Source organism: Elephas maximus, chromosome 1, assembly GCF_024166365.1.
Source record: "Elephas maximus indicus isolate mEleMax1 chromosome 1, mEleMax1 primary haplotype, whole genome shotgun sequence".
NCBI classification, from domain to species: Eukaryota; Metazoa; Chordata; class Mammalia; order Proboscidea; family Elephantidae; genus Elephas; species Elephas maximus.
Genome location: NC_064819.1, coordinates 89,666,127 through 89,682,535, shown reverse-complemented (window position 1 = coordinate 89,682,535; position 16,409 = coordinate 89,666,127). Strand labels below are relative to the sequence as shown.

Below are 16,409 nucleotides of genomic sequence, written 5' to 3'. Positions count from 1 at the left end.
TTGTTACCTCACAGGGCAGTGCTGAGAGAATCCAATGGTCAGAGCATAGCTTTAGTACCTTTTGGTGTTCTCTTGATCAAACAAGGGAACTTGTTTCTCATCTTCCCACTTGGTGATATGTTTTCTTTCTCTCTGACCTCAGGTCCCTGGAGGTGGACACCAGCCAGTGGCTAAAAGCAGGGGGAAGTAGAAGGCAGATACCTTCCTGCCCCAACCTGCATTACTGGGCAATGGCAACTGAGCCAAGGGTGACCAGGACCCTGAACTCTATGGCCCAGGCTTTGAGGCAACCAAATGTGTTCTCAACTGTGAAAGAGGAGAATTTGGACATCGGAACAGAAAAGGGAAACAGCCCCTTGGAGCAGATACATTGGCCACAGGAAGTCACATCATCTCCTGGGGCCTTTGCACGGTCTCCTCACCTGCTCAGTTACTGGGAGGTGGAGGGTCCCAGGAAGGGGTCCAGTCAGGAATGGACAAAGCTAGAAAGAGACACCATGGAAGAAGAGATGTTGGGCCAGTTGAAGCCAATGGAACCTGTACAGAAGCAGCTCCCTCAGGTGGGCAAGGTGGCAGCAGCCCCGCAGGAGGCCATGAAGAGAGAGTGCTGGTGGATGGCATGGGTGAAGGTGAGGAGAGCAATCAGAGAGAAAGTGGGACCAGGTCTTGGACTCCAGGAGCTCTTTCATCCTTCCCCCTGCTTGCAGGTCAAATTTAATCTCAGACTATTTCAGATGGAAGGACACCCAGGAAAAGAGGCTGCAAGGCCTTTCCCAGCCCCTCCACCCCCACCCCAATACCATCCTGGCATTCTTTGTGGAGTCTAAAATTCATCAGAGTGACAGCCTTTTCTCCTTTGCTTTTTTCCTATTTGTCTTCAGTATATCCCCTTCCCTTTTCTCCCCACACCTTTCTTCCCTACTCTTTAGCCTTCCTTTCCTTCTTTATCTCAGAGTTTTTGGCATTGTACCTGTCTTTTCATATTTCTCTCTTAGGTCTTAACCTCAGAGTTGCTGGCTTAGTGTCTGTCTTTTCATTTTAATTTCTTCCTTCCATGGTTTTATTTTTCTCTTAGGTTTTAGTTCTCTGAAACTTGAGACTGGATGTCTGTGTATACATTTCTCCCTGGCTCCTTGAGTCTTTTCTGCTCTTCCAGAAGCCAGTCACCTTTGATGATGTGACAGTGAACTTCACCCAGGAAGAGTGGAAATGTCTAGATGCCAGACAGAGGGCCCTCTATTGGGATGTTATGTTGGAGACCTTCAAGAACCTGGTGTCTGTAGGTGAGAGTGAGTTTCCCTCAGCAAGCCCCTCTTGGGACATCTGTTTTCCTTGGGCAGGTAGATCAGCTTATCATGAGATTCACTGACCCCTGGTTCTAAACCTTCCAGGTGTGGAACGACTAGGTCACTAAGTTTAGGGGCACAAGGAGAAGAAATGAAAGCAAAGATAACACTTGTAACATGATGCGTTCTCAGAATATGCAAATTTGCCTTGAAGCTGTTCATTTAACCAGTATTTACTGAGTCACTTCTCTGTGCCAGGCACTTTGCTAGCATCTGGCCTTTTGAATACCTCTTCTCTGCCATCTGTGTTTCCCAGATTGTGGTTCTTAAACCAAGGACAGAGAAGATAGCTTATTGTCCCCATCACTTGTGAAGGGACCAAGCCTGGATCAACTCAACTCTTTCTCTCTTTTCCACCCCCTAGCCAGAATTTTTCTGCCTAAACCAGATCTGATCACCAAGGCTGAGCAAGGAAAGGAACAGTGGAAAGCAGATTACCGCCCCTCAAATGGAGACTACCTCCCTTTAGGTAAGAATTGTGAAGGAGAGAGGGAGATAAAAGGGGCCCAAGACATGCCCTGGAAGGATGGAGGGCTGACTGAGGAGATTGGGGCTCTGTATATCCTCTCTTAGCCTGCATCTTTCCAGCCTGGTCAGACTTGGAGCTGGCAGAGACCTGAGATCATCAGCTCTATTCTCTTGACTTCAAAAAGATGACTAGTTAAGCAATTCAGGACAAGTGAATATCTTCAGTTTCTAGGAATTGGGAGTCTACACATCAATTGCTTCTGTCAGTGATACCACTTTGATTAAAAAGTTCTTTCTGAGAAAAGAGAAAAAAGGGAGATGAGCTCAATGCTGGGTTGGAGCAGGGGAGACTTATTGTTGACAGTAGAGTAAGAAGTTGAGATTTCAGGACAGGCTGACCACACTTGGCGATTTGCCGGGACAGTCCTCTTACATACATCTCACTCCAGATTAATTATTAATGGCACTTCTTTCCCTTTCCAGTGTTCCAGTTTGGATGATATATTGTGTGGTCACTTAGTGGTATCTATGAAATCTGTAGAATGTGGGTGATATTGAGATTGAAAAGAAATGAATTTCAAGAAATGTGGTTATAGGTTGAGATTTTGATATCCCGTGACATTGTTAAAAGGTTCCAGTAAAATTTTTATTTGATTTTAACTAAAAAACCCAGAAGTGTATTCTTATCTCTAGCCTATGAGTTCTGAAGGGGAGGGTGAATGTTTTAGATGAGAGAGGGAGGGTAGAAACAGGGGAGGTTGTTTGGACAGAATAGAGAGCTTGTGTGGGGTTCTCCTGGTGAATCTTGTATTACTCTTCATCACTACAGGAGGCAAGAAAGAGTATGAGGAACTTCGAGAACAGGGTCAGAATCTGAGAGATGAGGGAACTGGTGATGACAAGGTCTCCCCTGCTGGGGGATGGGCAGACCAGAGCCCACCCTTTGCTCCAAACAGGTCCATGGCCAAGAGCCCAGTGTTCCCACCATCCCAGGCAAGGTCACCTTTTTGCTGCAACACCTGTGGCAGGTGTTTCAACAAGCACTCCCACCTCCGTAGCCACCAGTTTGTTCACAACCCCAAGTGGACTTATACCTGCAGCCAGTGTGGGAAATCGTTTAGGAGCCCCAGGACCTTCAGCTACCACAAGCACGCACATCTTGGGGAGAAGCCCTTCCGTTGCTCCGTCTGTGACAAGACCTACTGTGACCCGTCTGGACTTAGTCGTCACCGCCGTGTCCATCTGGGTTACCGGCCCCATCCATGCCCCCTCTGCAGGAAGGCCTTCCGGGACCAGTCTGAGCTAAAACGCCACCAGAAGACGCACCAAGGGCAGGAGCCAGTGGCAGGGAAGCAGAGGTGTATTGTGAGGATTCCAGGCCCCACAACTGGATTCCAGGCACCCGTCATTAGGAACCAGGCATCAGAGGCCACGACCCAAGAGTCCATATTTAGAACTGAGGGCCCTGTGGCCCAGACTCAACCATCTATTGTTAGGAGCCAGAAATCTGCGACCAGGAAACAGGTGATCTTTGTGAGAACTCAGGCACCAATCGTTACAACCCAAGGGCCTGTGCCCAGGAACTGGGAACCCAACACTAGAGTCCCCTGCTTGGATACCAGGTTCAACCCTCACCCAGCAAGACCCACAAGACGCAAGGTCTTCTTTTGTCCCCACTCTCCCTTCACTTTTAGCAAGAAAGCCCATCTCTTCAGCCACCAGAAGGCTCACCTCACAGAGCGGCAAAACTGCTGCTTCTGTTGTGGCAAATCCTTCAGCTCCTTCTCCAGGCTGGTCAGGCACCAGCAAACCCACTGGAAGCAGAAGATTTACCGTTGCCCTATCTGCGATCTCTGCTTTGGGGAGAAGGAAGGCCTTGTGGGCCACTGGAAGAGCCGCAAAGGTGAGGGGCGATGCCTGGGAAGCCCCCATAAATGCTGGGTGGTCCTGGGCCAGCAGCTTGGCTTCTTTCGCACTGCCCCCCCATGGCAGGGAAGGATAGGAAGCACAGAGGAAGTGGATCTTCTAGGATCCCTACCCCCAGGAGAGGGGAGGTAAGGGAGAAGGTATGCAAAGGAGACAATGCAAAAGAGGGTCTTGGAACATAAACAAATGGTCTTTCTGACTGAGGTCTTTCTTTGTGTTTGGTTTTCCCTAGGACTGACCTCCAGGGTAAGGAGGTTATTGTGGAGGGAAAGATAATGAAGAAAATACAGAAAGGAAAAGAGAAAAGTGGCACAGGGAAACTCATATTATTATTAATTAGCACCTAGCCTGTTTCTTTGGGTTTGATAGACCAACAACCAGTAATCCTTGAATAAACCCATGGATACTCTGACAGGTATGAAGATGGAAGAAGAAAGAGAGGAGGGAAAGAGTCTGAAGGACTCACGGAAGATGTGGAAGTAGAAGGGAAACCTTCTAAAGCAGATGTGTTGCCAGGTTCTCTTCCCTTGTACCTCCAGTTCCTCAGTAGGCTGCTGAGACGAGATGAAGCTCTGGCCAATATTCTGTGGGTTTCTCCCCATGTCCTCATTCTGCAGCTCACTCTGCTCTGTCTCTGATGTTTTGGACTCTTCCTGTTCCTTCCATAATACCCTCTGCACCTCTCTGCTCTGCCCAGTCAGGGCTGGGGTCTTTCAAGAAACAACTACCATTTGCAAAGTTGGTGTGCTATAATTTACATCAAATCTCCAGTTCTTGGCAGAGGCTCTTCTGTCCAGGTTACTCTCCAGCTCAGGTGTTTCTGGTGGAGGGAAAAGCACCAGCATGGCCACAGCTAGAGGGCTTCCAGGTGGAAAGCTGGAGAGAGAGTCAGTGAAAGATGTGGGCAGCAAAAATTAGGAAGGGAAGGAAGGAGCTGGGAAAAGGAAAATGTAGATGACAGAAGAAGGAAAATCAATCCTATTTGGAATTCAGAGTACTTCTGGAAGGGCAGATTGGAATGACCCATAGCAAGGAGGCCTGTGAGGGTGAAACTTGATGGATGAGACACCCCAAGGACCAATTCCGGGAACAGCCAGGCTCCTCCTCCTCTGCTGTGACATCACTCAGAAGGGGTTTCCTAGAAGAAAGAAAAGAACTTGAAAAAAAACTATGCCTTTTGTTTAAAAAAACTTTTTTTATTGTGGTAAGAATACACATAACTAAACTATGTCAGTAGTTTTTAATTACAAAATTATTGAACTAGGGAAGAGGAGATTCCTCTGGAATCATCTTGTCTGTGTTTGGTCAGCTCCTGTGACTGGGAATGGGAAAGGAGGCAGCTGATAGTAAGTGGTACTTCTGTTGAGGGGCTCTGAAGGTGGAGTAAACCAGGCAGCGGGTGGGAGTACCCTCGGCCTGCCTCCCAGCCACCCCCACCCAAGTCTCTGACAGCTGGCTCCTTAGCTTCTACCTCACAGGAGAGGTCCTGCCTCCACCCGGGTTCTCCAGCCCCTCTCCTGTCTGGGATTTTGACCCTTCGGTAGAATAGCCCTCCTTGTTGCTTCTGTCTCCCTTTCCTGGCTTTTTCTCAGGTTATAAGAAGAAAACTTACTTAGCTCTTCAAGGAAATGCCCTGAAAACAGAGAAAAAAAAAAAGGTGACCGGTGGAAGAAGACTAGCTCCCTCCCCTACATCCTCCCTGTGGAGATCCACATCAACCCATCCTTCCCTTTCCACTAAGGGTCCCCACAGATCTCAGTAAGTGGTTTTCTTCAAGGTATTTCTGAGGGGCCAGGGATTGGGTGTGGACAGAGGAGGAAGTAAATCCCAGCACCCTGAATCTTAAGCCCCTGTTCCACCCTCTTTGTTTCCATTCAGGGCTGACTTTGTCCTGTTTTCTGCACCACCACTTCACCTGCTAGTCTTCGATGTAGCCAGTTGTAGCAGATGATCAAGGCAACCAGGGGTCCAAGAATTGGCACAATTACAAACAGGGTGATCTTCCAGGCGGGTACTCTCAGAAAGTGGGGATCTGGAGTGTTTATAAACAGGATTAGTGCTTCCCCTTACGCCCCACCCACCCTTCTCCATTTATTGGGTTTCTTAACCTGGGGTCCAGGAACACCAAAAGAATCTGTGGATAGAATCCTGGCATTTCATGAACATCAATAAGAAAAGTATGATATTTTCATTCACTTCTAACTGAATTTAGCATTTTCTTTCATTACAAATGTAGGCAACAAACCACAATATCAGCAGTACTTGAGAATTTCTCAGTAGAAAACAGATATTTTCATATCCCATTAGAGTTGTTGCAGAAATCTCAAATTTTCTTTATATTAATATTAATATCTTTATATTAAATATAAACATTTATATTAATACTAATTAATATCAATATATTAATATTTCCTTTATATTAATAAATAATTTTATATTAATATTAATAGTTATTAGACCTGCTGCTACAATTTGTTACTTAATGTCTTATTTAAATAAACGTTTATGTCACTATACCATAAATTTGTGTCTATTTTGATAACTACATTTTAATACAATGGTTTTCCTTATAATCCTATGTGTTATATTGTATGTGTGCATTCTTCTGGCTTCACCAAAGAGAGTTAAGACTTCTGCTGTTAGAATCCTACAAAACAAAGATCCTATTCCTCCCCTCTGGAGGTGCAAAAATTGTGTGTATGTGTGCGTGCGCACGCACTTATGCATACAGGCCTGCACACTGGTTCAATCTTATAAACTCTAGGATGTGCTAGGTACCTGTTGGGGGAGCAGAGTAGGGCTGCCTACTGCTTCAGGAGGGCTGACCAGAGCAGGGAACATCTCTGCTCTGTTGCTGGGTGCCATTGAGTCGATTCTTACTCCAAGTGACCACATATGACAGAGTAGAACTGCCCCATAGGGTTTTCTAGGCTGTAATCTTTATGGAAGCAGATCACCAGGTCTTTCTCACAGGGAGTGGCTGGGTGGGTTTGAACCACCAACCTTTTGGTTAGCAGCCGAGTGCTTTACCTTTTTGCCACAAGGGCTCTTTATTGTGCTCTGCATAATGAAATCTTATACTGTCTGCAGCATTCGTTCATTCATTCAACAAATATCCAGGGGCCCTTCTGTTGCAGGCATTGTCCTTAGGCACTGGACAATCTGTAGTGAACAAAGAGGACAGAGACCATATATCCTTGGAAGGCCAAAATTCTAGTGTGGCTCGATGGTCTCATTCTTCCTCCAAGGAGCCTTCCTTGATTAGCCAAGGAAGCCTAACTCTATTACTCTTTTTTCTGTACTCATGAAATCTCACTCTGCCATGAGTACAGTAGATATATATATATATATACTTCTTACTCCTGTTCATGTATATGTACCCCTTTCCCAGCCAGACACCAAGTTCAAGCACAAAGGGTCTGTTTACTTCCCGTTTGTAGTCACTGAAAAGAGCGGTAATGTGCACAAAGTGCTTGTAATTCCTACAAACTGAGTTAACATACGTAGAGCGGCACATAAAAGTGTTATATAGACATTTGCAAATGATTTACAAAGAAAGAAAAAGAGGAAAGGAGGGAGGGGACCAGCCTGGAACCAAGTGTCCTCGTCCCACCAGGCGACTGGTTGTTGTTATGGTGAGCCCATGTGTGCAGAGTAGAACTGCACTCCATAGGGTTTTTCAGAAGCAGATCGCCAGGCCTGTCTTCCGAGGTTCCTCTGGGTGGGTTCCAACCTCCAACCTTTTGTGCCACACAGCTGGACTGAAACACCAAGCTAGTCAGAGGTGACCAGGATATGCCAGCACTTACCAAAAGTCCGGTGGAGATTCTCTGAAAGGAACAAATGAAAATGCATTTAGTAAGACACCCAAAGTGGGTGAGGGTGGGGGAGTCTCCTTTCTCCTTCTGAGTCTTTGCTATCTAATGCCTTAAAATTGTTTTTAGTAGCGATGCTTGATGGGGGAAGGAAAGCCCATAGCATTTCGCTTCTACCCTGGCTGAATGCAGGGAGGAGGAATAAGACTACAACCTGGTGAGGTTTACAGAAGTGTTACATAGTGAATTTCCCACCAGCAGAAGCACAGGGTCCTGGGAGAGAGGGGCAGATGGTCAGAGAAAATGACCACTTCAGTTAGGCCAGAGGAGCAGGAGGGAGGGGTGGAGGTGCCTGGAACTCACCTATCTCTGCTTCAAGTTTTCCTGGAATAGAAACAGGTAACATTTTTAGCTCCTGTTGTGGCACCAGGTGAGCCACCTCCCACACCCAGCACCCCAGCCTTTGTGGGCTATTTCTCTGCAGCCTGGGAGCACAGGGCGGTGGAAAGAGCGCTGAGTTTGAAGCCAAGAGGCCTCAGCTGCAGTTCAGGCTGTGTCCCTGGCTATCCTGAGGATGAAATATGGGACAGAGTGTGGAGAGGCTCAGTAAGCAGCAACACCCCAAACCAACATAAAAACTATCATCTCCGCAACTGCTCTGCTTCTTTTCTCAGGGTTTCTCAGTTCACATAGCTACTCCGCTACGTTGGGTTGTTCCTTTGTAAATCTAAAGCCACTTTCCCATTTGAATGAACAAGGAAAGGTCTAAACATTTAGTGAGCAGCTACTTTGTGAAAGGCTCTGTACCAGGCACTTTAAAAATATTATCCCCTTTAATCCTTCATACGCTTTGTTGTTGTTATTGTTGTTAGTTGCCATGAGTTGGCGCCAACTCATGGGGACCTTATGTATAACCGAAGGAAATGTTGCTTATATACTATCTTCATGATTGTTGGTATGTTTGAGCCCATTGTTGCGGCTATCGTCGATCCATCTCATTGAGGGTTTTCCTTGTTTCCGCTAACCCTCTACCAAACATGAGGTCCTTTACAAGAAATTGGTCTTTCCCATTGACAGCCCAAAATAAGTAAGAGGGAGTCCCACCATTCTCATTCTAAGGGGTACCTTGGTTGTATTTCCTCTAAGACTGATTTTTTTGCTCTTCTGGCAGTCTCCAATGTATTCAATATTCTTTGCCAATACCACTATTCAAATGCATCAATTCCTACACTTTAGGAGGTGGGATGGTCTCTCTACTTGATAGACAAGGCAACTGGGGCTTGGAAGGCCTAAGAATTTTGTTCAGTGTTCAAATTGTTGGTCAGTGCCTGAGCTGGGATTCAAACAAGGCTGCCTGACTCCATCTATCAGGTTAGGTTCTTTCCCCTCTTCATGTGGAAGACCTAAGCTTCAGAGCATCTGGTATAGATTCAAGTGGAGAGAAAGGATATTGTCCCCACTAACATCCTCCCTAACATGCCCTCCTTTCTGCTTTATCCTATGTAGTAATGGGAGAGGGAGAAGCAGGAGTCAAGAGCCTGCATGCTTTGGCATTGGGGAGAACACTTGGTGGGGGAGAAGGCTCAAATTGGAAGCTCTAGGCACAAAAGAAGCTTCATCGATGGCTGAACCTGAGTCCTCATTGTTGAATGAAAAAGCAGGAAGGGTGTTTACTTACTGGATCTTTGTTTAAAACCTCCTGATAGTTTAGACCTGTCCAACTCTGAAGCTCAAACTCTCCCAGTTGCATGAAGCTGCTAGAAATGGTTCAGAAGATGGGAGTTAGACCTGAGCTCTTCCACTTACAAGCTATGTCAGCTTGAGCAAGTCACTGAAACTTTCCAGGCCTCAGTTGCCTCCTCTGTAAAATGGGGCTATTACAGTCAAACCTACCTAATAGAGAAATACAAGGTCCAAACTGTAAAGCTTTATGGTGTCATGAAGTTCTGAATCAAATAATGAAAAATGAATGTGAACTGACAGCTCTGACAGACCAGGTCATTGCAGGGAGGACGCCCATCCGCCCACCCTCCATTCTGTACCTCTGAGTCTGTGCTGCAGGCACAGGAAGACGAGGCCCACAACCATCTGCAGGAGGAGCATGGGCAGGACAGTGAGGAGGACTAGCACTCCTGGGCTGATCCAGTAGAAGGGATCTGAAAGGCACAACGCATGGCCTGGTGCTGTGTCCTCAACACCCAGCACAGGGCCTGGGCTCTTAAACTGGATTGAATGAAGGAATTAATGCCATTGAGATTCAAAGAAGGTGACAAGAAATTGACACCTGAGTCTAGCCTTGAAGAAAAAGTGCTCCCCTCACTCCCAGGAAGGGCTAGTGGTTTAGAATGACTGGAGTTAAGGTTGTGCATTGGGGCGGGCTTGGGGAATTTTGAGAGCCAGCTAAGAGACTTGGCTCTGATCCTCAAGGCCATGGGGTCCGCTGAAGCATTCCAATCTGGAAATGATTGTATCAGATTTACTGAGTGGAAGAGTCAATTAAGATCCCATGGTAATACTTAAAGAAACAAGACAAGCCTGATCTAGGACCGTGGTGGTGGTGTAGGGAGTCAGAGGATATTTTCCACTTAAGTTTATATATATATATACATATTTTTTCCCCCAGTAACTTTTAAACCCAAATTTAGTGCTTCTTTCCATTATGCTTGTGGGCAACACAACACAATAATATGAACAAACCCTGTGACTTTGTCATCAGTAAGAATCACAAAGATTTTCACATCACGTTAGAGTTGTTGCAGAAATCTCAAAATATCATTTATGTTCACCACTATTTTGAAAAGATGCTAGTTATTAGGGCCACCCACCTTACATCTCGTTATTTTAATTTTCCTAACTGTATTTCAGCATAAGTATGTTTTGTTTTATACTGTTAAAAATACTATTCTGAGAAGGGAGTCCATCTACTTCACCAGCCTGCCAAATCGGTTCATGACATAAATAAAGGTTAAGAATCCATCTTCTGGAGCTTCTAAGGTAGGGCCCACGAGACTGGGAACTGACTGAATGTAGAGTGGGAGGGGCGATGCATGAAGGGGATGACCTTCAGCTCTCCAGCTCAGTGCTTCCGTCCCGTTTATATCCGCATTCCAGGGTCTGCTCCGCAGTGCCCAAAGCTCTACCTGTCTGCTTTCAATGTGCAATGCTGCAGTTGAAGCCCTTTTCATGTTGGTTTCTGCTTTAGGGGGACTACGAAAAAAATCAAACCCATTGCCGTCGAGATGATTCCCACTCATAGACACCCCATAGGATAGAGTGGAACTGCCCCCATAAGGTTCCCAAGGAAAAGCTCCGTAAGGTTTCCAAGGAACGGCTGGTGGATTCGAACTGCTGACCTTTGGGTTAGCAGCCGAGTTCTCAACCACTTCACCACGAGGGCTCCTTAGGGGGACTAGATAAGGATATTGCCATCAAAGGTAGAGATTAATCCACATTGAGTGACTTTAAACTGGTCCAGGAGGGTTTCATAGGTACAAATGCGATTCCTTAAACTGCAGAGGAGGCTCTTGTCTATTGTTACATTCTCCAGAGGGAAATGCAGCAAATGTTACTTTCAAATTCTTATTCAAAGTTACCTGAAGCAATGCGATTTAACAAGTACGTACTTTAGTTCTTTTTAAAAAGTCCATTTTGCATAACTTTTACAAAGGATTAGAATCACAAAGAGAAGGAAAACCAGATGTTATGAGCCACCTGATGTAAAGCAGTAAGAAGTATATAGCACCGCTTAAGAAGTATGCTTGCCAAATAAATCAAGCCTGAATCAGATCTTGCCTATAGATCTATAAGTTGACATGAACTACAAGGCAGGGAGGACTGTGTTAAACAACATGGAATCACAATCAACAAAATTGAGACCGTGGGAAACCCTACAGGGAAACACCAACCTGTGGATCATGTTTGTATCTGATTCAAAAAATTACCAGTTTATCAGTAGGGTCAGTTCCTACTCACAGCGACCCCATGTGCGTCAGAGTAGAACTGTGTTCCACAGGATTTTCAATGGCTGCTTTTTTTTTTTTTCAGAAGTAGATTGCCAAATTTTTCTTCCTAGGCACCTCTGGGTGGGTCCAAACTGCAAGTTTTTCAGACAGCAGCTGTGGGCCTTAACCGTTTGTACCATCCAGGGACTCCAATTCAAACAAACCAATTGTGAAAATGTATTTATGAAACAATCAGGAAAATTTGAATACAGACTGAGTATGTGGTGATATTAAGAACTTTTTGTTACTTTTTAAAGATTTGATAACAGTACTGTGGGTTTTTTTTTTTAAGGAGATGGGAGAAGTAGTGATGAAATTATAACACTGCCTAGAATTTGCCTTAGAGTCATTCAGTTGGGAAGGGCGGGAATGAGTGTGAATCAAGTAAAACAGGTGGTCCTTGGGTCGATAACTGCCAGGGGATGGGTACTTGGACACTCCTGATATTTTTGCTACTTTTGTATGTATGTATTTTAAAATTTCATAATGGAAAGCTTAAAGACAAGATTAGAGACAGTTAGTAATAAAATCACAAAAATTACAAGACATTTAAAAATAAAATCAGAAAAAGGGGTCAGAAACTCTTTGGAGGAAAGCGGGGAGGTAATTACACTTAAAACTTGGAATAATATAATTACCGCCTTTTTTTCCTACATTTGTCTCAACTTTCTAGCTCCCCAGGCGAGGCAGGTGGTCTCGTTTACTTGTAAAACTGTCTCTTTTTAGACTGTTAGGCAAGCTGACTACAATGTGGGAGGGAGGGGGGTAAAAGGTAGAAACCAAGCCAAACAAAAAATGACCTCCCCTGAGGGAAAGCTTTTAGTGTTTTGGCTTCCTTCCTACCTTCTTTCCTCCCTCCCTCCATCCCTTCTTTCCTTTCTTTTTTCTCCCTCCCTCTCTCCTTCTCTCTTTCTTTCAGGGGTTGGGGAAGGTCGCTGGGGGAGGCAGTTACTGAGGCAGTAGAGCAGGGAGGAGGAAAACTGCAAACTGGAGAGGTCCTCACGGATTACGGTTCTTTGCAGGTAAAAATCCCCCAATAAAAACATTCTGTGACACACAAAGCTATTTTCGTATCCTTGAAGTCTGTTCCCATAAACAGTGTTTTGTTAGTTGGGGTACAACGCTGTCTTCTGGTTCCAGCACTGCAACAGTCACCCTCAAGATACAAAATTGATCAATTGTCTGATGTCTGCACTGCAGGTGGGGAGGAGGGTAAGAGAAAGGGCGTGGCTCCCTAGGGTCTGAGGCTCAGGCTCTCAGAATATTTTTGTTTTTCAACTAAATGGCAATGATCTCTCAAAGCTCCCCTTCCCCCTTCACCTTGTCCACTCTTAACCATCCTGGGATAGAAGAAAAACTAAACTCCAAAATCATCCATCGGATAAAATATATTGAAAATTAAGATTCTGGAGAAGGAAGAAAAAAAAAAAAGTTGCCGTCAAATCAATTCCGACTAATGGCGACCCCGTGGGTTATACAGTAGAACTGCTCCATAAGATTTCCTTGGCTGTAATCTTTATGGAGGTAAAACCTACAGGTGACACCTCTTTCTTTCTCCAATTATATTCAGACATTTGTTTACTTGTTTATCCACCTGGACAATTTTTACCAAGAATATGTTTTTCAATAACACTCTTCAGCTAATAAAACACCACAATTGAATCGACTAAGGAATTTATTGTAATGGATTTGACCAATTTGAAGTGTTAGGAATAATGCCCTTGTCTGTAACAAATAAACGAAAAGACATCTCTGAGCAAAACAGAGAAAGAAAAAATTCCACTTGAATACTTAGATTAACTTTCAGATTATTCATGTTCACTTCTAGTGGCAGAAAATAATCAGAAACCGATTATTTTGGATTTTTGCTACTGCCATTTCTCACTTTACTTTGTTTTCTTTTTCTGTTAATTTTTCTCTATTGCACCCACAAACATACATTTTATACATTATTTAGTATGAAGAGATAATTATGATCATATGTATTTTAATGCAGATCAAGCTCCTAGCCTCCCCCCCTCCTCTCTTCACCCAAAGTGATCCCTACTAACTTTCATACTTTTCTCTGTACTGCATACACATACCCACTAACACAGGGTTTTTGTTCTCTACCTTTCTGGCAGCTTGCTTTTATCACTCAACAATACTTCATGGAATTCCTCCAAGCCATCTGGTACAGCTCTCAACAATCTTTTTTAATGGCTGCATAATATTCACAGTATGGATACCAATATTTATTCAGTCACTTCCCTACTCATAAGCATTGGCTTTGAATCCAATTTTTCCCCACTCCGAATAATGATGCAACAGACATTCCTGAGTATATGAGTTCCTGTGGACGGATGTGTATATTTCTATGGAATCAGTTTCTAAGAGTAACGTGTTTGGGTTGAAGGGCCTCATCTCAATTGAAAGAATCAATGAAATTTCAAAGGGAGGTCTTGGCCACCCAGCAGATGATACCTAATATATAGTGCTACTCACCTTCCACTTTCAATTCCATCGCTGCCTCCTCTTGGTATGAATGGTCTCGGAAGAAGCAGGTGTAACCTCCCTCATCTGAGAACCTTACATTCCTGATCCTGAGGGTCACCTTTCCCTCACTAATCGTCTCTTTCAGCAGTTCTGTCCGGCCCCGATATTCTGGTGCCTGCTCTCCATCTTGGTCCTTGCCATTTCTGTAGAGATGAACCACCCTGGAGAAGGGGGGGCGGTACCAGCCAACCTCCATGCCCGTAGCATTCTTCCCAGGAGATATGCGGCATGGTAATTCCACTTCATCCCCTACCAGAGCCCGGATGGGGTGCCCTGGTCCTATCACTCTGAACTGTCCTGTCCAAGACACCAAAGAAGAGACTGAAGGTCAGAGGGAACATTGACAAACAAGCATATCATGGGAAGGTCTGCTTCAAAACAGAGAAGGACAAGGACACTTGTTTTTTAAATGGAATACTAGAGCCAGGGAGGAGCCCAATTTTCCTTCATAAGCATACACCAAAAAAAAAGGTCTCTGGTTATGGAGATGCTGTGAGTGCCCTGGACATAACATTCTAGCATGTGGCCACCTTGACAGTTGCTGCCCACATTTCTGCCAACTGACCATCTCTGACATGGTCATCTTTGCCATCCCTGACTCCCCAGCCTGGTCTTTAGGCTCCATCTTGGACGATGGTTCAGCATCTTGAAGTTTAACTCTCTCACGGGTCTTTCTGTTTGTACTTGGCCAAATCGATCCCTGCTCTCCTTTTAGAAGTTTTGTTTTTGTCAAACCACCTGCCTTAACTTCCTCTCCAACACTCTCAGCCCTCTCTCCTTATTCACAGCAGCTTTTCCATATTCTTCTCCGAGACCTTCTACCCTGGGGGGTGGCTCTATCTCATTCTTTTCCACTGTGCCTTCAGCCCTCAATAGGGGTCTCGGAATCTGCCCTGTACATATTCCCAGTCTTTTTCCTATGTGGGATGTGTCTCCTCGGTCAGACACTGAACAGACAGGAAATAAGGCTGGTTTCTCCATTAGACCTGGACAGATTTCCTAAGTTAGTCAGCTGGCTTTCTGAAGTTGGGAATCTGTTTTCTGTTTCTTTTATTTTGCCTCAGCACATAAGGTTAGAACTTGAGTATAAAAACTTGCTGGTGCCTGATCATGTGGAATATGTCTCTCAAACATGACAAAATATTATAATTCAGCAAACATTTACTATACGACAGGCACAACTAGGCATGTTGTTTACCTCATTTAACCCTGACAGCAACTCCAAAACCAAAAAAGAAAAAAAGTCAAAACTGTTGCTGTCGAGTTGATTCCAACTTGTGGCGACCCTATGTGTTCCAGTATAGAACTGAGCTCCATAGGGTTCATTTTGGCTGTAACCTTTACGGAAGCAGATCACCAGGCCTTTCTTCCACTATGCTGCTGGGTGTGCTAGAATTGCCAGCCTTCAGGTTAACAGTCGAGCACAAGCCTTTTGTGTCACCTAGGGACCCACCAACTCCAAGAGATTGTTACTATTACAGTCCCATTTTATAGGCTGGAAAGATAAGAACTGGTTTAAGGAAAGCTTTGAGTTTAAGATTAGGTTAAGGAGTTTGCATTCTACTATGAAAGCTGTGGGGAGCCACTAAAGGCTTTTGAGGAGGGAAACCACATCAACCAAGCTATGCTTTAGAAAGATAACTCACATAGCCAATTTGAGGATGAATTGAAGCAGGCGAGCCCAGGGGAACTGGCCTTTCAATTCCTAGGGTCTCCCCAGGATAGGAATAAAGACGTGTCTTACCTGCGTAACTGGTGGACAGCTGGAGGAGCAGGAGAAGGAGGAAGGGGAGGCAGCTGGTCAGAGAACAGCTCGGTAGACTTGCCATCTCACTGCTACTGGGGACAGAGAGCCCCCCTAGTGGGCTCAGGCTGAGCAGGGTGCATGTCCCCTACCACTGAAAAGACTGAAGGGAGGACCTGGGAGGGCAGTGCTGCCTGGGACCTGCCTCCACCCCAGCCAGGGCTGCAGCTGTGCTTGGAGGAACAGCCCACGTCACCCTTGCCAGGCACTTACACAAAAGGGCTACAGACAGAGGGGATGACCAGGGCCTGCCTTCCCCACCCCCTTGAAGGAGTGGAGCAGAGGCTGCCTGGTACTGAGCCTTCCTCCCCTCTCCCTCCCAGTGACCCAGCCTCTGGGTGGGGGGGGTCTTCTAGGGTTTGGTCAGTTGAAATAGAGCACTTGCTGGACCTCAGGAAAAGGCTTGTTCACATAATCTGTGAGGTTTCTTCAATCCCTCTCCTCCAGATACTAGCCAAGGGATTCCTGTCGACTCTTAAAAAAAAAAAAAGAAAGTTTAGAGTTGGTTTCCTAT

General features: G+C 45.2%; 2 protein-coding genes across 3 annotated transcripts; one reads left to right on the top strand and one right to left on the bottom strand.

Annotated features, from left to right (window-relative positions):
• Positions 1 to 147: 147 nt before the first annotated feature.
• On the top strand, positions 148 to 4,368 carry ZFP57 (ZFP57 zinc finger protein). Its single transcript, XM_049878335.1, is given in 5 exon segments — positions 148 to 629; positions 1,157 to 1,283; positions 1,711 to 1,815; positions 2,644 to 3,782; positions 3,785 to 4,368. Coding segments are annotated over 5 exon segments (1,908 nt in total). The 5' UTR covers positions 148 to 230; the 3' UTR covers positions 3,923 to 4,368.
• Positions 4,369 to 5,483: 1,115 nt separating this feature from the next.
• MOG (myelin oligodendrocyte glycoprotein) lies at positions 5,484 to 15,975 on the bottom strand. 2 transcript variants are annotated; one of them, XM_049886990.1, is made up of 7 exons: positions 15,836 to 15,975; positions 14,041 to 14,388; positions 9,598 to 9,711; positions 7,919 to 7,939; positions 7,550 to 7,570; positions 5,818 to 5,874; positions 5,484 to 5,772 (listed from the first exon to the last, which is right to left on the bottom strand). In XM_049886990.1, the coding sequence occupies exons 1-7, from the start codon at positions 15,918 to 15,920 to the stop codon at positions 5,615 to 5,617; spliced, it is 804 nt and encodes a 267-aa protein (XP_049742947.1). In that variant the 5' UTR covers positions 15,921 to 15,975; the 3' UTR covers positions 5,484 to 5,614. The 2 variants fall into 2 exon arrangements, with proteins under 2 accessions (XP_049742947.1, XP_049743008.1); XM_049887051.1 differs by lacking the exon at positions 5,818 to 5,874.
• Positions 15,976 to 16,409: the final 434 nt, after the last annotated feature.

Coding starts and splice junctions, on each gene's coding strand:
- MOG (XM_049886990.1), bottom strand. CDS start 15,920: ATGGCAAGTCTACCGAGCTGTTCTCTGACCAGCTGCCTCCCCTTCCTC. Junction 14,389..15,835: donor GCTGTCCACCAGTTACGCAG/GTAAGACACGTC, acceptor TGTCTTGGACAG/GACAGTTCAGAGTGATAGGA. Junction 9,712..14,040: donor GATGGAATTGAAAGTGGAAG/GTGAGTAGCACT, acceptor TGTGCCTTTCAG/ATCCCTTCTACTGGATCAGC.